This window comes from Notolepis coatsorum (genome assembly GCF_963971535.1).
Source record: "Notolepis coatsorum genome assembly, chromosome: 2".
NCBI lineage: Eukaryota > Metazoa > Chordata > Actinopteri > Aulopiformes > Paralepididae > Notolepis > Notolepis coatsorum.
In genome coordinates, this window is record NC_140166.1 from 140,785,898 (window position 1) to 140,809,673 (window position 23,776).

General features: G+C 40.3%; 1 protein-coding gene across 1 annotated transcript in view; it reads left to right on the forward strand.

Annotated features, from left to right (window-relative positions):
- cobl (cordon-bleu WH2 repeat protein) overlaps positions 1-23,776 on the forward strand; it is a gene marked incomplete at its 3' end in the record, with an annotated part of 324,393 nt that overhangs the window by 286,057 nt on the left and 14,560 nt on the right. Inside the window, 3 exon segments of the mRNA XM_084308326.1 lie at positions 12,549-12,661; positions 13,893-14,075; positions 14,313-15,925. Coding sequence (XP_084164452.1) covers positions 12,549-12,661; positions 13,893-14,075; positions 14,313-15,925 — 1,909 coding nt within the window.

The window sequence follows — 23,776 nt, forward strand, 5'->3', positions numbered from 1 at the left end:
CTTTACACGTTATAATAAAGCAGAACTTTACACGTTCTAATAAAGCAGAACTTTACACCTTCTAATAAAGCAGAACTGTACACTGTCTAATAAAGCAGAACTGTACCCTTTCTAATAAAGCAGAACTGTACACTGTCTAATAAAGCAGAACTGTACACCTTCTAATAAAGCAGAACTGTACACTGTCTAATAAAGCAGAACTTTACACTGTCTAATAAAGCAGAACTTTACACCTTCTAATAAAGCAGAACTGTACACTCTAATAAAGCAGAACTGTACACTGTCTAATAAAGCAGAACTTTACACCTTCTAATAAAGCAGAACTGTACACCTTCTAATAAAGCAGAACTGTACACTTTCTAATAAAGCAGAACTATACACTGTCTAATAAAGCAGAACTATACACTGTCTAATAAAGCAGAACTGTACACTGTCTAATAAAGCAGAACTGTACACTTTCTAATAAAGCAGAACTATACACCTTCTAATAAAACAGAACTGTACACTGTCTAATAAAGCAGAACTGTACACTGTAATAAAGCAGAACTTTACACTTTCTAATAAAGCAGAACTGTACACTGTCTAATAAAGCAGAACTGTACACTGTCTAATAAAGCAGAACTGTACACTTTCTAATAAAGCAGAACTGTACACTGTCTAATAAAGCAGAACTGTACACTGTATAATAAAGCAGAACTGTACACTGTCTAATAAAGCAGAACTTTACACATTCTAATAAAGCAGAACTGTACACCTTCTAATAAAGCAGAACTGTACACTTTCTAATAAAGCTGAACTTTACACTGCCTAATAAAGCAGAACTTTACACTTTCTAATAAAGCAGAACTGTACACTGTCTAATAAAGCAGAACTGTACACTGTCTAATAAAGCAGAACTTTACACCTTCTAATAAAGCAGAACTGTACACCTTCTAATAAAACAGAACTTTACACCTTCTACTAAAGCAGAACTGTACACTGTCTAATAAAGCAGAACTGTACACTGTCTAATAAAGCAGAACTTTACACCTTCTAATAAAGCAGAACTGTACACCTTCTAATAAAGCAGAACTTTACACTGTCTAATAAAGCAGAACTGTACACCTTCTAATAAAGCAGAACTTTACACTGTCTAATAAAGTAGAACTGTACACTGTCTAATAAAGCAGAACTGTACACTGTCTAATAAAGCAGAACTTTACACCTTCTAATAAAGCAGAACTGTACACTGTCTAATTAAGCAGAACTGTACACCTTCTAATAAAGCAGAACTTTACACTGTCTAATAAAGCAGAACTTTACACCTTCTAATAAAGCAGAAATGTACACTGTCTAATAAAGCAGAACTGTACACCTTCTAATAAAGCAGAACTGTACACTGTCTAATAAAGCAGAACTGTACACTGTCTAATAAAGCAGAACTGTACACTGTCTAATAAAGCAGAAATGTACACTGTCTAATAAAGCAGAACTGTACACTTTCTAATAAAGCAGAACTGTACACCTTCTAATAAAGCAGAACTGTACACTTTCTAATAAAGCAGAACTATACACTGTCTAATAAAGCAGAACTGTACACTGTCTAATAAAGCAGAACTGTACACTGTCTAATAAAGCAGAATTGTACACTGTCTAATAAAGCAGAACTTTACACGTTCTAATAAAGCAGAACTGTACACCTTCTAATAAAGCAGAACTGTACACTTTCTAACAAAGCAGAACTGTACACTTTATAATAAAGCAGAACTGTACACTTTATAATAAAGCAGAACTGTACACTTTATAATAAAGCAGAACTGTACACTTTATAATAAAGCAGAACTGTACACTGTCTAATAAAGCAGAACTGTACACTGTCTAATAAATCAGAACTTTACACGTTCTAATAAAGCAGAACTGTACACTGTCTAATAAAGCAGAACTTTACACCTTCTAATAAAGCAGAACTTTACACCTTCTAATAAAGCAGAACTGTACACTGTCTAATAAAGCAGAACTTTACACCTTCTAATAAAGCAGAACTGTACACCTTCTAATAAAGCAGAACTTTACACCTTCTAATAAAGCAGAACTGTACACTGTCTAATAAAGCAGAACTGTACACTGTCTAATAAAGCAGAACTTTACACCTTCTAATAAAGCAGAACTGTACACCTTCTAATAAAGCAGAACTGTACACTGTCTAATAAAACAGAACTGTACACTGTCTAATTAAGCAGAACTGTACACCTTCTAATAAAGCAGAACTTTACACTGTCTAATAAAGCAGAACTTTACACCTTCTAATAAAGCAGAAATGTACACTGTCTAATAAAGCAGAACTGTACACCTTCTAATAAAGCAGAACTGTACACTGTCTAATAAAGCAGAACTGTACACTGTCTAATAAAGCAGAACTGTACACTGTCTAATAAAGCAGAAATGTACACTGTCTAATAAAGCAGAACTGTACACTTTCTAATAAAGCAGAACTTTACACCTTCTAATAAAGCAGAACTGTACACTTTCTAATAAAGCAGAACTATACACTGTCTAATAAAGCAGAACTGTACACTGTCTAATAAAGCAGAACTGTACACTGTCTAATAAAGCAGAACTGTACACTGTCTAATAAAGCAGAACTTTACACGTTCTAATAAAGCAGAACTGTACACCTTCTAATAAAGCAGAACTGTACACTTTCTAATAAAGCAGAACTGTACACTTTCTAATAAAGCAGAACTGTACACTTTCTAATAAAGAAGAACTGTACACTTTATAATAAAGCAGAACTGTACACTTTATAATAAAGCAGAACTGTACACTGTCTAATAAAGCAGAACTGTACACTGTCTAATAAATCAGAACTTTACACGTTCTAATAAAGCAGAACTGTACACTGTCTAATAAAGCAGAACTTTACACCTTCTAATAAAGCAGAACTGTACACTTTCTAATAAAGCAGAACTATACACTGTCTAATAAAGCAGAACTGTACACTGTCTAATAAAGCAGAACTGTACACTGTCTAATAAAGCAGAACTGTACACTGTCCAATAAAGCAGAACTTTACACGTTATAATAAAGCAGAACTGTACACCTTCTAATAAAGCAGAACTGTACACTTTCTAATAAAGCAGAACTGTACACTTTCTAATAAAGCAGAACTGTACACTTTCTAATAAAGCAGAACTGTACACTTTATAATAAAGCAGAACTGTACACTTTATAATAAAGCAGAACTGTACACTGTCTAATAAAGCAGAACTGTACACTGTCTAATAAATCAGAACTTTACACGTTCTAATAAAGCAGAACTGTACACTGTCTAATAAAGCAGAACTTTACACCTTCTAATAAAGCAGAACTGTACACTGTCTAATAAAGCAGAACTGTACACTGTCTAATAAAGCAGAAATGTACACTGTCTAATAAAGCAGAACTGTACAGTTTCTAATAAAGCAGAACTTTACACCTTCTAATAAAGCAGAACTGTACACTTTCTAATAAAGCAGAACTATACACTGTCTAATAAAGCAGAACTGTACACTGTCTAATAAAGCAGAACTGTACACTGTCTAATAAAGCAGAACTTTACACGTTCTAATAAAGCAGAACTGTACACCTTCTAATAAAGCAGAACTGTACACTTTCTAATAAAGCAGAACTGTACACTTTCTAATAAAGCAGAACTGTACACTTTATAATAAAGCAGAACTGTACACTTTATAATAAAGCAGAACTGTACACTTTATAATAAAGCAGAACTGTACACTGTCTAATAAAGCAGAACTGTACACTGTCTAATAAAGCAGAACTTTACACCTTCTAATAAAGCAGAACTGTACACTGTCTAATAAAGCAGAACTGTACACTGTCTAATAAAGCAGAACTTTACACCTTCTAATAAAGCAGAACTGTACACCTTCTAATAAAGCAGAACTTTACACCTTCTAATAAAGCAGAACTGTACACTGTCTAATAAAGCAGAACTGTACACTGTCTAATAAAGCAGAACTTTACACCTTCTAATAAAGCAGAACTGTACACCTTCTAATAAAGCAGAACTTTACACCTTCTAATAAAGCAGAACTGTGCACCTTCTAATAAAGCAGAACTTTACACTGTCTAATAAAGCAGAACTTTACACTTTATAATAAAGCAGAACTGTACACCTTCTAATAAAGCAGAACTTTACACTGTCTAATAAAGCAGAACTGTACACTGTCTAATAAAGCAGAACTTTACATGGAAGCTTGTGGTTTGCATTCACCCTTAGATTCAATCCCAACGTTTCAGCCCAAAAGCAGTAAGATGGTTTCAGTTATACCTGATTCCTGTTTCTTTTTTAAAGATAATACAAATCAGTGCGTGCATGTTTGAATTTTATTTTATTTTCTTGTGCCAGAGTGCTGATCTTTCAGAGTTATGGTTATGGGTCCTTATTCAAAGCTGGCACCCTCAACATTTAGTGCTGATCCTTCATAGTTATGGTTCTGGGTCCTTATTCAAAGGCTTTCTGGGAAAATTGTAGACATAGAATCCCTTTTTTTGCCTTTAAAGTCATCGTGACATGTGCCCTGCTGAGGAGATCCTGGATCAAGCTTCAGGAATACACCCTGTAAAACATGGACACGGTTAGCAAGTGTTTTTATTGTGTATTCAGACTCACCAGACCTCTTTCAAGACATTAAGTAAAACTATTTTACTGTACCGACGGATAGTTTTGCAAGAAATGCTGCGCTTTCATTATGATATGAATTGTTTGAATGAATAATTGCGTAACTCAGACGAAGAAGTTATGTTTTCAGAGCAACTATGTTTTCTAACTTTACTATCTAAAGATGGTAAGTTGGAGTGTTGTGTTCATTCATAGTTAAAGACAGTAGAGGTTGAGTACTTTATTATCTAAAGATGGTGAGTTAGAGTGTTGTGTTCATTCATAGTTAAAGACAGTAGAGGTTGAGTACTTTATTATCTAAAGATGGTAAGTTAGTGTTGTGTTCATTCATAGTTAAAGACAGTAGAGGTTGAGTACTTTATTATCTAAAGATGGTAAGTTAGTGTTGTGTTCATTCATAGTTAAAGACAGTAGAGGTTGAGTACTTTATTATCTAAAGATGGTAAGTTAGTGTTGTGTTCATTCATAGTTAAAGACAGTAGAGGTTGAGTACTTTATTATCTAAAGATGGTAAGTTAGAGTGTTGTGTTCATTCATAGTTAAAGACAGTAGAGGTTGAGTACTTTATTATCTAAAGATGGTAAGTTAGTGTTGTGTTCATTCATAGTTAAAGACAGTAGAGGTTGAGTACTTTATTATCTAAAGATGGTAAGTTAGAGTGTTGTGTTCACTCATAGTTAAAGACAGTAGAGTTTGAGTACTTTATTATGTAAAGATGGTAAGTTAGAGTGTTGTGTTCACTCATAGTTAAAGACAGTAGAGTTTGAGTACTTTATTATCTAAAGATGGTAAGTTAGAGTGTTGTGTTCATTCATAGTTAAAGACAGTAGAGGTTGAGTACTTTATTATCTAAAGATGGTAAGTTAGTGTTGTGTTCATTCATAGTTAAAGACAGTAGAGTTTGAGTACTTTATTATCTAAAGATGGTAAGTTAGTGTTGTGTTCATTCATAGTTAAAGACAGTAGAGGTTGAGTACTTTATTATCTAAAGATGGTAAGTTAGAGTGTTGTGTTCATTCATAGTTAAAGACAGTAGAGGTTGAGTACTTTATTATCTAAAGATGGTAAGTTAGTGTTGTGTTCATTCATAGTTAAAGACAGTAGAGGTTGAGTACTTTATTATCTAAAGATGGTAAGTTAGAGTGTTGTGTTCATTCATAGTTAAAGACAGTAGAGGTTGAGTACTTTATTATCTAAAGATGGTAAGTTAGTGTTGTGTTCATTCATAGTTAAAGACAGTAGAGGTTGAGTACTTTATTATCTAAAGATAGTAAGTTAGAGTGTTGTGTTCACTCATAGTTAAAGACAGTAGAGGTTGAGTACTTTATTATCTAAAGATGGTAAGTTAGTGTTGTGTTCATTCATAGTTAAAGACAGTAGAGGTTGAGTACTTTATTATCTAAAGATGGTAAGTTAGAGTGTTGTGTTCACTCATAGTTAAAGACAGTAGAGTTTGAGTACTTTATTATCTAAAGACGGTAAGTTAGTGTTGTGTTCATTCATAGTTAAAGACAGTAGAGGTTGAGTACTTTATTATCTAAAGATGGTAAGTTAGTGTTGTGTTCATTCATAGTTAAAGACAGTAGAGGTTGAGTACTTTATTATCTAAAGATGGTAAGTTAGAGTGTTGTGTTCACTCATAGTTAAAGACAGTAGAGTTTGAGTACTTTATTATGTAAAGATGGTAAGTTAGAGTGTTGTGTTCACTCATAGTTAAAGACAGTAGAGTTTGAGTACTTTATTATCTAAAGATGGTAAGTTAGAGTGTTGTGTTCATTCATAGTTAAAGACAGTAGAGGTTGAGTACTTTATTATCTAAAGATGGTAAGTTAGTGTTGTGTTCATTCATAGTTAAAGACAGTAGAGTTTGAGTACTTTATTATCTAAAGATGGTAAGTTAGTGTTGTGTTCATTCATAGTTAAAGACAGTAGAGGTTGAGTACTTTATTATCTAAAGATGGTAAGTTAGAGTGTTGTGTTCATTCATAGTTAAAGACAGTAGAGGTTGAGTACTTTATTATCTAAAGATGGTAAGTTAGTGTTGTGTTCATTCATAGTTAAAGACAGTAGAGGTTGAGTACTTTATTATCTAAAGATGGTAAGTTAGAGTGTTGTGTTCATTCATAGTTAAAGACAGTAGAGGTTGAGTACTTTATTATCTAAAGATGGTAAGTTAGTGTTGTGTTCATTCATAGTTAAAGACAGTAGAGGTTGAGTACTTTATTATCTAAAGATAGTAAGTTAGAGTGTTGTGTTCACTCATAGTTAAAGACAGTAGAGGTTGAGTACTTTATTATCTAAAGATGGTAAGTTAGTGTTGTGTTCATTCATAGTTAAAGACAGTAGAGGTTGAGTACTTTATTATCTAAAGATGGTAAGTTAGAGTGTTGTGTTCACTCATAGTTAAAGACAGTAGAGTTTGAGTACTTTATTATCTAAAGACGGTAAGTTAGTGTTGTGTTCATTCATAGTTAAAGACAGTAGAGGTTGAGTACTTTATTATCTAAAGATGGTAAGTTAGAGTGTTGTGTTCATTCATAGTTAAAGACAGTAGAGGTTGAGTACTTTATTATCTAAAGATGGTAAGTTAGTGTTGTGTTCATTCATAGTTAAAGACAGTAGAGGTTGAGTACTTTATTATCTAAAGATGGTAAGTTAGAGTGTTGTGTTCACTCATAGTTAAAGACAGTAGAGTTTGAGTACTTTATTATCTAAAGATGGTGAGTTAGAGTGTTGTGTTCACTCATAGTTAAAGACGGTAAAGGTTGAGTACTTTATTATCTAAAGATGGTGAGTTAGAGTGTTGTGTTCACTCATAGTTAAAGACAGTAGAGTTTGAGTACTTTATTATCTAAAGATGGTAAGTTAGAGTGTTGTGTTCACTCATAGTTAAAGACAGTAGAGTTTGAGTACTTTATTATCTAAAGATGGTGAGTTAGAGTGTTGTGTTCACTCATAGTTAAAGACGGTAAAGGTTGAGTACTTTATTATCTAAAGATGGTGAGTTAGAGTGTTGTGTTCACTCATAGTTAAAGACAGTAGAGGTTGAGTACTTTATTATCTAAAGATGGTAAGTTAGTGTTGTGTTCATTCATAGTTAAAGACAGTAGAGGTTGAGTACCTTATTATCTAAAGATGGTAAGTTAGAGTGTTGTGTTCATTCATAGTTAAAGACAGTAGAGGTTGAGTACTTTATTATCTAAAGATGGTAAGTTAGTGTTGTGTTCATTCATAGTTAAAGACAGTAGAGGTTGAGTACTTTATTATCTAAAGATGGTAAGTTAGAGTGTTGTGTTCACTCATAGTTAAATACAGTAGAGTTTGAGTACTTTATTATCTAAAGATGGTAAGTTAGAGTGTTGTGTTCACTCATAGTTAAAGACGGTAAAGGTTGAGTACTTTATTATCTAAAGATGGTGAGTTAGAGTGTTGTGTTCATTCATAGTTAAAGACAGTAGAGGTTGAGTACTTTATTATCTAAAGATGGTAAGATAGAGTGTTGTGTTCACTCATAGTTAAAGACAGTAGAGGTTGAGTACTTTATTACCTAAAGATGGTAAGTTAGAGTGTTGTGTTCACTCATAGTTAAAGACAGTAGAGGTCGAGTACGTTCTGATGATATATCACATTCACACTCCAAGTGATTTAGATTAACATCACAACTAGGGGTGTAACGATGCATCGATTAATCGAAATGCATCGATTCTAATGTATTAGAATCGATGCATCGATTTGAATATGTTAGAATCGATTATAATCTAAATTAATCAAATTTTTTTTTTTTTTTGTATTGTTTTTATTGACCTATAGTCCATTCATGCTGAGTGAATCAGTTCCCCCAGCCACATTTGTGTATTCAAAATGTTTTGGGGAATTAACTGATAGAAAATTTATCGAAAATTAATCGAATCGAATCGTGGTCAAATGAAGAGATTACATGATGCATTGAATCGTTGCCTCAATAATCATAATCGAATTGAATCATTGTGGGGTCGAATCACAACTGCAAATACTCTGGCTCTTCCAAGACAATTCTAAACAAACGTATTAGCTTCTTCGGGTCAAGGGTTTTAGGAATCAATAAAAAACTGTGGATTATCTGCCAGTTGAGAAAGATTTAGGGCTATAATATCCTGAAATAAGTTATGTCTGATAACAAGATCAAGTCACTTGCTAAGCGAGGTATTTCTTGCAGTGCAGAGTCTGGCCTTCTACTGCTCCTCACTCTTCCAGGAACCCATAACCCCGCTTTCTCAGAGTCATGGAGGAAACGAGGATCTCTAGTCTCTCAAGAGACAAATTGTATTTGGTTTGGCCTCCTTTGTTCAATTTGTTATGGCTGTTACATCAATTACTCATGATAATGCTGCTCCGCTGAACCCCCCAGAGAGAGAGAGAGAGAGAGAGAGAGAGAGAGAGAGAGAGAGAGAGAGAGAGAGAGAGAGAGAGAGAGAGAGAGAGAGAGAGAGAGGGAGGGAGGGGGGGGGGGAACTGATCCAGTGGAGTTGCTCAGTGGCCAACGGTGTCAGACTGTGGTTGTACTGGGCAGCTCCCAGGTGTGAATGGAACTGTGTGAATGTGAAGCAGGGCATAGCTGAAAAAGAGCATCTGTGCTCAGAGAACCTACCCTGGGTAAATAAAGGAGAATATAAGTATATTATAAATAAATATATTTATTTTGGATACTGGACTTTCTGAGTGAAAGGCCCCAGGTGGTCAGGGTGGGGGGTTAGACCTCCGACACCATCACCCTGAGTATCGGGTCCCCCCAGGGCTGTGTCCTGAGCCCCCTGCTGTATTCACTATACACACATGATTGTGTGGCCAAGTTCAGCTCCAACTCCATAGTGAAGTTTGCGGACGACACAGTGGTGGTGGGGATGATCTCTGACAACGACAAGAAGGCCTACCGGGAGGAGGTTGAGGTACTGGAACGCTTGTGCCAGGACAACAGCCTGCTCCTGAACATTGGTAAAACCAAGGAGCTGATTGTGGATTTTAGGAGAACACAGCAGGGGACACACACACCACTGAGGATACACAGGGCTACCGTGGACAGGGTGAGCAGCTTCAAGTACCTGGGGGTCCACATCTCAGAAGACCTGACATGGACAACACACATAGACTCAGTCGTAAAGAAGGCGAAGCAGTGCCTCTACCACCTGAGACAGTTAAGGAAGTTCAGAGTATCGGGGAAGATACTCCAGTCCTTCTACTCCGGAGCTGTAGAGAGCATCTTGACTGGAAACATCACTGCCTGGTATGGAAACAGCACGGCACAGGACAAGAAGGCCCTACAGAGAGTGGTGCGCTCAGCTGAGCGTACTATGGGTATTGCACTACCACCCCTGCAGGTCTTACATAACAAGAGGTGCAAATCCAGAGCCTGCAGAATAATGAAAGACCCTCACCACCCCAACAACAGCCTGTTCAAGCTGCTGCGGTCAGGCAAACGCCTGCGCACACCAGCAACTAGGACAGAGAGACTTCGGCTCAGCTTCTTCCCCCAGGCCATCAGAGTCTTGAACACTGAACTCTCCACACACAAGCACACATGAGCACACACACAATACACACACTGTATACGCTCACACACTAGCAGTCACTTTAGCATGAACACACACACACACACGCTCACACTCATGGTCACTTTACACAATGAAAGGTCACTTTAAAAACAAGAACGGGAGTGGTTCTTGTATAGTAAACAGATGGATAGCAAGCTAGCATAAGGACACATAGTATAACTGTAGATTGTATAGTATAGCATTGTATAGTAGTGTACATAAGACCCAGTGCCTCATCCGTAGCTAACAGTGTATTGCACTATCGCAGGACCTTAGCATGTCTTACCATGCTTTTTGTAAACTTCATGTACATATACCTGTTATGTCTTATTCTTATGACTGTATCATTGCACAAATGTCTTATTCTCATCCTATTGGATTCTTATTATTGTATTATTGCATTATTGTATTATTGCATCGTTGCAGGTATGACCCCCCGCATTTCACTGTATGCTTGTATGCCGTGACAAATAAAACTCTTGACTTGACTTGACTAAGTATAGGTATATCATAGTATTTAAGTATATTTATAAGTATAGGTATATCATAGGTATATAAGTATATTACAATAGCAGCAGGCTTCCTTGTTGTTGAAATGTAACTTTGAGTCAGCTTTGAAATATTAAAAACAAAAACCACTCCTGTCTTGCCTCTCTGTGCTGTTTGAACTGTAGGCCTCTGCTGCTGCTGCTACTGGCTACTAGGGCTGGCTGTCACATTATTTTCGAATTTCGAATTTAATTTAAATTTTACATAGAAACATGAGTTTCGAACTTGAAGGGAGAAATTCGAATTTGAAAAAGAAAATAAATTTAAAATCTTTTTTTGATCAAATCTTTTTTATTTTCCTTTTTTTTAAAACAAACAAAACACAATACAATAATAACAAAACATACCATAGTAAAAAAATATAAAATTGCCAAAACGTTGAAAATAGCTTAGACTTTATTTAAAGGGAACATGCGTTGCTATTCCTAGCACTATTTGGGCAACTTTACACAATTCCTGTGAGTCTATTGAAGACATCTGTTCGTTTTTTTTTTTTTTTAATGCATTGTTTTATATTTCTAATCAAGTACTCAAAACCATCATTTTTCAGCCTCAAGATTTCAGGCTGTTATGGCCCCGCCCATAAGCACTTTGAGTGACAGTCAGTCCACACAGTCTGCGACTGGTAGACAGAGAGAGATAGAGAGAGAGAGAGAGAGAGAGAGGGGGGGGGGGGGTGGGAGAGAGAGAGAGAGTTAGAGAGATAGAGAGAGAGAGAGAGAGAGAGAGAGAGAGAGAGAGAGAGAGAGAGAGAGAGAGAGAGAGAGAGAGAGAGAGAGAGAGAAAAGACAGGCCGTTATTGATAAGGCCCCCTCTCTCCCTCCCTCCCTCTCTCTTCCTTTCTTTTTTTCTCTCCCTCTCGGGTGTGCCGCGCCGCAGCTTGTGGGAGGGGGGGGGGCCCTCCCTTCCTCCCTCTCTTCCTTTTTTTCTTTCTTTCACTCTCCCGTGTGCCGCGCCCAGGTCCCCCCCCCCCCCCAAGTGCTCCCGAATGCTCTCTATCTCTCTCTCTCTCTCTCTCTCTCTCCCTCCAGAGTGCATGCAGAGAGGTGGGTTTCTCTGCCGCAGTATGAGGAAGTGGTTTCCACTGCTGTGTAGTCAGTCTAGGTAGATTGTGAGCGGGCATTAGCTACAACCACAGAGCCAATCACATCACTGTCTGCTACCCAGAGCCTGAGTAACGTCACTCAGGCCTTCAAATCAGGATGGCCTAATTTACTGGAGCAGGAAATTATCTGAGCTGAATCAGAGCAATCCGCCAATATGGTATTTAGACACTAAAACACATTGTTACTAACTCCTATTACTATAATACAATGCTAGAGACTGAAAAATGACATTTATAATGCATGTCACCTTTAAATAAAAATAAATATAATAATATATATATATGTACACTGAAATTCGAATTCGAACTTGTCTACAATTCTGCAACGATTATCGAATTCGATTTTTTGTTAAAGTAAAGTAGTCCTACTGGCTACACCATGTTTCCTACATCAATAGGACATGATTTCAGCTGTTTCCTTGTGACCTGAAGGTGTGTTTTTATGACGCTGCCCATCGCCGCCAACCTGCCCTTTGAGCTAGGCACTTAACCCTTTCACTACCACACTACAGACGGTTAACCTTCCTCCTCTGCTCTCCTGTGTGTGTGTGTGTGTGTGTGTGTGTGTGTGTGTGTGTGTGCGTGCGTGCGTGCGTGTGTGTGTGTGCGTGTGTAATTTGGATGATAATAATGATCTCCTTCCTCCTCTGCTCTCCTCAAAACACAGTGACGTCACTTCCAAGGAGAAGTCGGGCAGATCGAAGGGCAGCTATGAAGAGGACCCGGAGCTCACGGCCCAGCTCAACCGGACCCTGGCGGAGTTCGAGGCGGACCTTGCGGGTCAGTACAGCGCCGGCGCTGCCCGGCATGAGACGTTATCCAATCCAATCCAATCCAACTTTATTTATAAAGCGCTTTAACAGCCACAGGGGCACAAAGTGCTGTACAGGGGGAGCATATTAAAAACTATAAGCAGCACTAAAAATAGATAAAAAAAAAACAAGAGTAGCAAAACAGAGAAGAAAAAAATATTTTTTATATATATATATATATATTTAAAAGCAAAGGACACAGTAACAGAACGATAAAACAACAACACAGTAAGACAATAAGATCATAAAATCAACAAGCTACATGGTGTCGAAAGCCAGAGAGTATCATAACTACATCTTTGATGTTTATAGCAAACCAACCCGTAGCAAAACAGAGAAGAAAAAAATAGGTAAACATAGGCAGCAATACAAATTTAAATAGATCAGAGTACTTAAAAAAAATATATATATATATTTAAAAGCAAAGGACACAGTAACAGAACGATAAAACAACAACACAGTAAGACAATAAGATCATAAAATCAACAAGCTACATGGTGTCGAAAGCCCGAGAGAAAAGGTGGGAAAAGGTTATCACACTGAACAGAACATATCGCTGTTGTCAGGCCCCAACCTTTTGTATGGTGTCTCCCATTTCTGTCACATTTAGTAGAATTGAAGGTTTGCATGGTTCTCTGTGGTGTGAGAGGAGTGAACTATAGAGGAACTATACAGGGTAACATACGGTTTTGGCAAATATTAATAAGGGATTATTGAAAAAATTTATTGTTAACTAAGTAAAATTGTTCAATATAAGTCTAGTAATGTATTGAATAGTATGAATTAGTAAATAAAATATAGTAGCCTATGTTCTGATGAGTAAATAGGGGTGAGATTAAATAAGTGTATGCTTCTTCCCACTCCTTTTCAAATATGCAAATGACACACACACACATTTTTTTTAGACTTTTTTGTTTGTTATTTGTTGTTATTATTATTATTATTATTATTATTATTATTATTATTATTATTATTATTATTATTATTATTATTATTATTATTATTATTATTATTTTTATATATAACGGATTAAGGCTATAATGTACTTGATGTTTGTTTGTTATGTTGCATATTTGAAATAAACTTCAATCAATCAATCAATCAATCAATCAATCAATCAATCAATCAATCAATCAATCAATCAATCAATCAATAGCAGCGTAGTAGGCAAATGTCTCCCTTGCCTTTCTGCCATGCAGATATGAGCCACGTGGAGGTGTCTGAGAGAAGCTACACCTACAGAGACCTGGACCAGGTGCCCGTCTCCGTGGTGGACATCATGGACGTGCCGGTCACCTCTATAGACGACGTGCTGGAGGACGACGAGGGAAGGACCACGACAGACCACCAGGTGGCCAGCGCCCAGCCAGCAGCAAGCAGAGGTACAGAGCCGTGTGTGTGTGTGTGTGTGTGTGTGTGTGTGTGTGTGTGTGTGTGTGTGTGTGTGTGTGTGTGTGTGTGTGTGTGTAGCTTAAAGAGAGTAGCGTTTACACATTATACCTTTAGATTTCCTCTCACGTCATACGAATGAACCCATGTGATCGTGTCTTGTCGATATTTAACGCGTGCGTCGATGTTTCCTCAAGAGTTTGACCACGTTTCATTCCATCTCCTCTCAGGTCCGGGTCTCAGCCGGCAGGCCGGCGGCGGCGAGGTGCAGAACAGGAACAACAACGCCAGCACGACGCAGAGCAGCCGGAAGAGCGGCACCGACGACGGCTCCCAGCAGCCCCGGGGGGCGGCGCAGCGCAGGGCGTCGCTGGAGGACAAGCCTCCGAGCGGAGCGGCGACGGAGGAGGAGAGGCGGACGACCGGCGGGAGCAAGCCGGCTAACGACGCAGAGGCGGAACGAAAGCAAGCGGTGGTGACCTCAAAGCCTCGGGAGAGGGACGGCGCCGAGGCTCGTCGCGTCGTCGTCTCCGTAAAGAGAGACGCTGTCGCTGTTCCCGGGAAGAAGCTCAACCTGAGCAGTCAGAGATCGGCGTCCGCGGAGGAGGACGAGGTTCCCGTCTACAGAGTCCAGAGCGCCGGCGCCAGCGGCTCCTCCTCCTCGCACAGCAAGATCACGCGCAGCCCCACGTCTCGCTTCGGCATGAAGACCTTCACCGTGGTGCCGCCCAAGCCGTGCCTCAGCCACGCCGCCGCCGCCGCGGAGGAGGACAAGGCGGCCGTCACGCTGACGGTCGGCGCCATCAGGATCGACGAGTTCGGGGATATGGTGAAAGCGGGAATCGCCCGCAACAGGTTCGGCGGTTCGTTCGAGTCCGGGATCAACAATCACGGGGGCGAAGCGTCTCCTCTTTTGGAAAAAGCGAAAGCCTTCTGGAGCTCAACGGAAAGACAGGACGGGCCGCTGCCTATCGCCGGCGGCGGCGGCAGGGGTTCCACGGAGAAAGATAACTCGAGAAGCGCTCACTCTGCCCTTTCGGAAACGACCACGGGGAACGCCAACAAGACGGAGAGCCTGAAAGTCACACAAGTCGCGGCTTGTGACCCTTCGGAGAAGGCCACGCCTAGAGAAATGGTTAAAGAATCAGGGAAAGAGGTTCTTGAAGTAACGAAGGAGGAGCGGCTAGAGGTGGAGACCAAGGTCCTGGTCTCAGAGCCAACACACCTGCCCGGCAGCAAGCCGCCCCCTCTCCTCCAAGACCAGAGAAGAGATCTGTCCTTCCTCAAACCGTCCAGAAGGACCTCTAGCCACTACGTGGCGTCCGCCATATCTAAATATACACCGAAGACTTCGGCGAAGCCCGACGGCATCCCCAGCATCCACGAATCTTCTGCCCCTCTGAAAACGGGGAATTTCAGCTACCAGAGAGGTGGTCGGTCCATACTTGTGAATCCGCACCATTCTTCTCAAGCCTCGGTGTCTGGAAGTAAGGAGACGAGTTCTGGTTCCGAGTCTCATCCTTCCGGTCCTAAGAGGTCCATGAGCTTCCCTGACTACATTTCAGAGACACAAACGGACCCGGAGGAAGTGAGAAGGGACAAGGGAGATTACGTTAGTAGGTATCGCTCTATCGGAGGAAGCTCCAAGTCCCTTAGCGCAGACACGAACAATACGAAGCACCTTCGACCCAGTAGCCCCGTCCGGCTGCATGTGACCACTACTGACCACAGTGCGGATATCAAACACACCCGGCCCAGAAGCCCCAGTCCCTCAAAGGCTACTACTGTTCAATCTCCTCCTCCTCTATCCCATGCCAAGCAGGTCTCAGCCTCCAAGACAAGTGTATGTATCACCTTTTAAATGTGGTAGAAAGCAACTTTATTATTATTATATATATATTTTTTTATGTAACCTTTATTTAAAGGTGCTATAGATAACATTCAGCCACTAGATGTCGCACTAGAGCACCAGCATGTCATTGGTCCAATCAGGTGCATTCACGTGGGGGAATGGGAAGTAGGGAGGGGATATGCCTAACGGAACGTAGACCAAATGCGTCCACATTTTTATAGGATTCTAGCACATTTTCATAACAATAGCGAATATTACCGTTTTCATTGAGGCTTCTTACAAATTAACGATGCTTTATGTTGTCCTTTATATGCCGATTATCATTAAAATCTTAAATTGTACCATATGTCCCCCTTTAGACAACATATGTAACGCTACCAGCACACTTTTGTTAAGATAATTAGTTTACCATTCGCGGTCGCTATACTGAGGTTGAATTAATAGTTTACCGCTGTTCAGATCACGGCGAAGAATAGACACATCCCAGTGACCTGTGACCTGTGCTAAGGATCTTGGGAAATGTATTCATGTAGTTTTCAACATTTTCACTTCCGTATACAGCGTCGCCCGAAAACCCATTCTAGAGATTCCCACTTTTTACTGGGAATGGGGCGTGGCCGTATTTGGTCCCAGACAATAAGAGTGGCTGCGATTGGACACTGTGACGTTACATCATGTAAACAACAACATTAATTTTGGACCCGCACATTTTTTTTAAATGATAAAAAAAAAAATTGGGGAAAAACAATACATTTATTCCACACCAAAGCTCTGTGGATGTATTATTTTAAAAAGATGATTAGGCCTAATAAGAAAATGGCCTGGTTCCGGTTGCCGACCGACCCTGCCGATTTAGGTGCGACCCAAATTATTTTATGAGTTTAAAAATATTAAAAAATATATATATATTTTTTTACAATAACGTTTAGTTAAAAGTGCAGTCCATGTCAATAATGAGAATATATAAAAAGCAAGTATTTCACAATATTTGCACAGCTCTCTGACATCAGGATATTTAGTGAGTAGTATTTAGGGGTGGCATTTTTAATACTACTACCTTTGTACATTGTACTTTTGTAGTACAGTGTCTTTGTATTTTAACCTTTAGTATTATGGATATTAAACATGCTGGCAGAGTACATGCATCCATGTTGTCGTGAACATTTTAATTAAATAAAGAAATTATCTATCCATAGTCGCCGTGGGAAAAATCTTTATACAAATTTTTATTAAATAAATTCCCTACCTACCCATGGCCTTAACTGACAACCAACAGGAACCAAACAATTTATTTTGTTAGGCCTTACTCAACATAAAAATGTATACCACCTTTAACCAGAACATCCTTTAAGATTAAGAAGGGCAAGATAGATACAGAAACGAATCGATAGATACAAGATACAGAAACGGACAAGAATGACAGATAACAGATGTACAATACAAAATCCAGCTCACCAAAAGCACATTTTAGTTTATCATGAACTCTCCCAGGGAGACAGGATGATTAGGCCATAGTGTGTTCTGAAGGTTGTCTCGTGACCAAAGAATAGGACAAACCCGTTCTACCAACATAGATATTGACATCTTTACCTCTTCCAGGTAGGCCCTCTCATCGTTTGCAGAGATCAGGCCCACCACTACTGTGTCGTCAGCAAATTTGATGATTGTGTTGTTGTTCCGCTGTGCCACACAGTCGTGTGTGTACAGGGAGTAGAGGAGGGACTCAGAACACAGCCCTGGGGGGCCCCTATGTTGAGAGTGATGGATGAGGAGGTGCAGTTGCCTGCTCTCACCACCTGGGGTCTGCCCGTCAGGAAGTCCAAGACCCACTGGCAGAGGTCATAGTTCAAGCCCAGGTCCCTGAGCTTGGCTATGAGTTTGGAGGGGACTATGGTGTTGAATGCTGAGCTGTTGATGAATAGCATTCTCACATAGTTCCCCTGCCTCTTGTCCAGGTGTGATGCTGCTGTGTGCAGCACATGGGCTATGGCGTCCTCCTGTTGGGGCGGTATGCAAATTGCAGGGGGTCCAGGTTGATGGGGAGGGAGGAACAGATGTAGCCCTTTACTAGCTTCTCAAAGCACTTCATGGCTATGGAGGTGAGAGCTACAGGGCGGTAGTCGCTGAGGCAAGCGGGCGTAGATTTTTTGGGTACAGGGATAACGGTGGACTTCTTCAGACAGGTGGGGATGACAGCCTGTTCTAAGGACAGGTTAAATATGTCAGTGAATACCGGGGCCAGTTGGTCGGCACAGACTTTTAGGACGCGGCCGGGGATTGATTGATTGATTGATTGAAAAGTTTATTAACAGATTGCAGAATGGGTACAGTACAGTACATCTCAATACATACAATTGTTAAGGGGATGCAGACCAGAGAAAGACTTTCGTCTTGTTTCCACCAGGGTCCCCCATTTTCAATTCATCATAACATATATGACATACATGACATACAGATAGACAGTACTGCTACATCTATACATTTATGACATATCAGATTTGCAAATACAGTACTGTTTGTGATACAAAAGTGTCCAGAAAAGGAGTGTATATACATTTGGCGTAGAAACTGTACATTGGAGGAGGTTGGTGGGGTGGGGTTGGGTGAGGGCTGTACATTGGAGGTGGGGGGGGGGGGGGGGGGGGGGGTTGGGTAGGGGACACACACACATTTTACACTGTACATTGGAATATTGACAAAGCCTTACTTGGTCATTTACTGTACAACTAGGTTAGGACATTTGTAGGGGCCAGTTTCGAATTGCAGTCTCACGTAGGTGTTTTTTGAGAGTGTTTTTGAAGGTGGGTAGTGATTCACATTCCTTTACAGCTTTAGGCAGGGCGTTCCACATTGATGTGGCATAATTGCGAAACGTGTTTAGTCCCTTGTTTGAGCCGAATCTGGGTTTTACATGATTTGTGGAGCTCCCTCTGGTGTTGTGATCGTGGTATTCACTGACCTTTGGGAAGTATTTTGACATGTACATGGGTACCTTGGTCGCGTAGTGTATCTTGTAGACCAGGCCCATTGCAAGTTGCTGTACTCTGTCGTCTACTCTAAGCCATCCTAGGTTGTCAAAGTGGGCAGGGGTGAGGTGGGTTCTAGGAGTCAGGTCAAGTAGTAGTCTGACTAGCTTGTTTTGAGATGTTTGTAATTTGTTTTTTAGTGCCTTTGAGGTGCTTTGGTACCATGAGGTGCAAGCATAGTCGTAGTACCCTTGAATGAGTGCTCCTGCTAGAGTCTTCAGGGTATTCTTTTTTACCAGAGAGGAGATCCGGTACAAGAATCGCGTTCGTTGGTTGACTTTTTTTATTACATTGGATGCCATTTTGTCACAGGAAAGATTAGCCTCTAGGATGGAACCCAGGTAGGTAATTTCATCTTTCCTTGTGATAATATTGTCACCCACTGTAACCGAGAAGCCGTCGGTCTTGCTGAGTTTGTTATTTGAACCGAAGAGAATGGACTCTGTTTTGCCCATGTGTAATGATAGTTTGTTGTCGGCGAGCCATATGCAGATTTTGCCTAGTTCCGAGCTGAGGGCTTTTTCAACCTGTAACTTGTTCTTGTCAGAGACCAGCAGGGCTGAGTCGTCCGCAAACAGGAACAAGTTGCAGTCACAAGCTGACGACATGTCATTTGCATAAATTAGGAATAGTAGCGGTCCTAGTATGCTTCCTTGTGGAACACCACAGCTCACTGTGAGGGGGGGGGATAGGGTACCGTTTACTTCCACCATCTGTTCCCTCCCCTCCAGGTAGGATTGTATCCAGCTCACTGATAAACTATCAAAACCAATTGCTTTTAGCTTGTCAATCAGAATGGTGTGATTGACAGTGTCGAAGGCCTTTTGTAGGTCCAGCATGACCATGCCGCAGTATTTGCCCGCGTCCACCTCTTGTTTGATGTGGTCGTTCAAGTAGAGAAGGCATGTGTCAGTGGAGTGGGATGTTCTGAAGCCAGATTGGAATTCGTAGATTAGATTTTTTTCCGCGAGGTACTTTTCGATCTGTTCGTATACTATTTTTTCCATGACTTTCGAGATGGATGTAAGGATAGAAACAGGGCGGTAGTTACCCGGGTCTAATTTGCTGCCCTTTTTGTGCAGGGGTGTTACTCTCGCAATTTTGAAGTCCTTGGGGACGTGTCCCTGTTTTATGGAGAGGTTTATTATGTGTGTGATGACTGGGGTGATGGCTGCTGCTGAGTCTCTGAGGAATTTGGAGGGGATGTTGTCATGGCCAGTGGCCTTGTTTGGTTGGAGGGCGCTCAGTTTTTTGAGTACCTCATCTGTAGTTACTATTTCCAGTTTGAAGTCGTCTTTGTGGACGCCTAGGTTCATGTAGTATGCTACTATGTGTTCTACCCCATACTGCCCTGAGTGGGAGGGTAGTTTGTTTACCAGTGTTGTGGCTATGTTTGTGAAGAAAGTGTTTAAGTAATTGGCTACATCCAGCTTGTCTGTGATGAGCGTGTTGTCCGTCTTTATGTTTATGTTTGAGAACCTGGTTTTGAGTTTTTTTACTGCAGCCTAGTTGATTTTTGAGTAATTTCCAAAGTTCACATGGTTTATTTTTGTTTTCCTCGGTTTTGTCATTGATGAAATTTTTTTTAACAGTTTTGATCATGGAGTTTACGTCATTTCTTAGTCTGTTTCTTTCTAGTTTGAGTTCAGTCACGTGGTCTTGGAGTTCACTGCTCGTGCTTTTGGTAAGCTTTGACTGACTTTTACGAAACTCAGAGCATTTTTTGTCTCTGGCTTTCATAGCGGTCAGTATTTCAGTGTGCATCCATGGCTCAGCGCGATTTTTTACCCTGGTGGTTCTTAGGGGGGCCATTTTGTTTAGTATTGATGAAAATTTGGTTTTGAAGCCAAGCCAAGTTTCTTCAACCAGTGTACCATTGAGTTCATCTGACCAGTCCAGACTCTCCAGTTCAAGGTTAAAGGCCTCGCTAGAGTAGGTTTTGAGGTCTCTAGATGTGACTGTTTTGTGACAGCCAGCCTTTAGTTTTAGCTTTTTGCGGGTACAGAATATCATGTAATGATCACTTAACCCGCATGCTATAACCCCTTTACTGGAGATCTTGGACTTGTCAGAGGTCAGTATGAGGTCAATGGTAGTCTGAGTTGATTCACATATCCTTGTGGGTTGGGTGATTAGTTGGTTGAGGCCGTGCAGATCACAAAACCTATTGAAGGATTTGAAGACGGGTGCATTTTTTTGTTGCATATCCGTGTTCCAATCCCCAATAAGAATTTTTTCCGCATCCTCAGCTCCAGCTAAGCACACATCCAAAGTATCATAAAAGCCAGTTTGATCTGGCGGTCTGTATATTGTGCCGACTAGAACAGATTTTGCCCTTTCAAATAAAATTTCCACCCATACGGTTTCAATTGCCTCATGATGAAGGTCAGTACGGGTAATGAATTTGGTGTCCTTATGTATGTACATACAAACACCACCTCCATACTGGTTTCTGTCATTACGGACTATAGTATAGTTCTCTATTTCTATTTCAGGGTCTGTTACAGATGGATCAAGTTTAGTTTCAGTAAAGCAAATTATGTCTACCTTACCGCTCATAAACAGGTTTCTTAATTCGTCCAGCTTATGCTTAATGCTGTTTACATTAAGGTGAAAGATGTGTAGTCCGTTTTTATTAGCTGTGTTATTGATGTCTTCGAGTTCCAGGTAATGGTCTTCTGGTGCTGCTGTGGGGGAGGGAGGGGGGGGGCTTTGTTGTTGTCTCCGTGAGGTCTGTGTGTTGGTGTGTGGGGAGGGGGAGTCCTTTGTCCTTTCTTTTCTGGCGGCAACCTTTTGTTCTCCTGGGCTGGTAAACATAGCCAGCCTGGCTAGGTTGGCTAGTTTATCAGGCGATTTGTCCGTGGGGTTGCCGGTTGGGGGGGCTTTGTTGACGTGGGTGGGAAGGGGGGAGGGGGGGGTCGGGACCCGTGCCGTGCTGGTACAACAAAGGACTCGGTCCGTTAGCTCCGCTGGCTAGCCGGCTATCGGGCGTTGTGATGTTTAAATCCCGCGTCGGGATGGTCGTCATGGTTTCGACCCTCGGTTCACCTCCTCTCGTCTCTGCCTCACGTGTGCTCGTCTGCTGCGGCGTCATTTGGGAAGAGTTGCCGTCCGGGCAGTGGATGTAGCCACAGGTTGAGTTGTTGATATTGGTCGCGATGGTAACCTCCCTCGCTTCTTGCGCTGCCAGACCAAGTCTTCTCGCCTGTGTTCTGGTCAAGACCGGGCCTGGGTTTAGATGAATGTCTCCCGAGAGTAGCAGGATAAGGGACAAAAAGGTCTTTCGGTCCATTCTGCCATTCGGGGGTCTGTTCTTTCTTTCAGGATTGGCCGTTAATGTTGCGTGAACGGTCGCTGTCCCCACGGCCAGGTGCTTATGTTCCGTGCCGTTTTGGAAATAAAAGTCGCTGTGTACCTCCTTTTCTATTTTTGCTCTTCTCTCCTCTTCTGTCTGGTTATGCTTCATCGTTGAGTAGAGGTACGAATCCGTTATCCAAAACATAACGAGGAGAAAATGTGCGCAAAATCTCTTTTGTTTGCTGTATTGACGAGGGCTCCGGGAGCTCAGGAATTTGCGAGGGCTCCGGGAGCTCAGGAATTTGCGACCGCTCATGGCTGTGTCCTGATCATCAGGATACTGTCGGTCCTGCTGCCTTCCTGATATTCATCTTCTTAAAGGTCCTCCTCACCTCATGTTCTGTTAACCTGAACACTGAGTCTCCATCGGCAGTGCCCCCCCCCTCTATTGCAGTGGCTTGTAGGCTGGTGCTGTTATTCACAGCCTCAAACCTTGCATAGAAGGTATTGAGATCATTTGCCAGTTGGATGTCACTGTTCAGCTTGAGGGAGGTGCCTTTGTAATTTGTCATCGTGTGTGCTTCACAGTAGCAAAGAAGACAGGCACAAAATTAGCACATAAAGTGCAGACATATAAAAATCATCGTTTTTCACATTAGGCTCCAACATTCCAATAGGCCACATTGTTTATGGTTTGATTCTATTGCAGTTTAAAAATAGACAATAATAAAAAGAGTAAAATAGAATAGATAGAGTAAAATAGTGCAACAGTACAGTGCAATAAAATAGTTAGTAAAATAAAATAGACAGAGTAAAATAGTGCAATAGTGCAGTGCAATAAAATAGTTAGTAAAATAAAATAGACAGAGTAAAATAGTGCAATAGTGCAGTGCAATAAAATAGTTAGTAAAGTAGAATAGACAGAGTAAAATAGTGCAATAGTGCAGTGCAATAAAATAGTTATTAAAGTAGAATAGACAGAGTAAACTAGTGCAATAGTATAGTGCAATAAAATAGTTAGTAGAATAGAATAGACAGAGTAAAATAGTGCAATAGTGCAGTGCAATAAAATAGTTAGTCAAATAGAATAGACAGAGTAAAATAGTGCAATAGTGCAGTGCAATAAAATAGTTAGTAAAATAGAATAGACTGAGTAAAATAGTGCAATAGTGCAGTGCAATAAAATAGTTAGTAAAATAGAATAGACGGAGTAAAATTGTGCAATAGTGCAGTGCAATCAAATAGTTAGTAAAATATAATAGACAGAGTAAAATAGTGCAATAGTGCAGTGCAATAAAATAGTTAGTAAAATAGAATAGACAGAGTAAAATAGTGCAATAGTGCAGTGCAATAAAATAGTTAGTAAAATAGAATAGACTGAGTAAAATAGTGCAATAGTGCAGTGCAATAAAATAGTTAGTAAAATAGAATAGACAGAGTAAAATTGTGCAATAGTGCAGTGCAATAAAATAGTTAGTAAAATAGAATAGACAGAGTATAATAGTGCAATAGTGCAGTG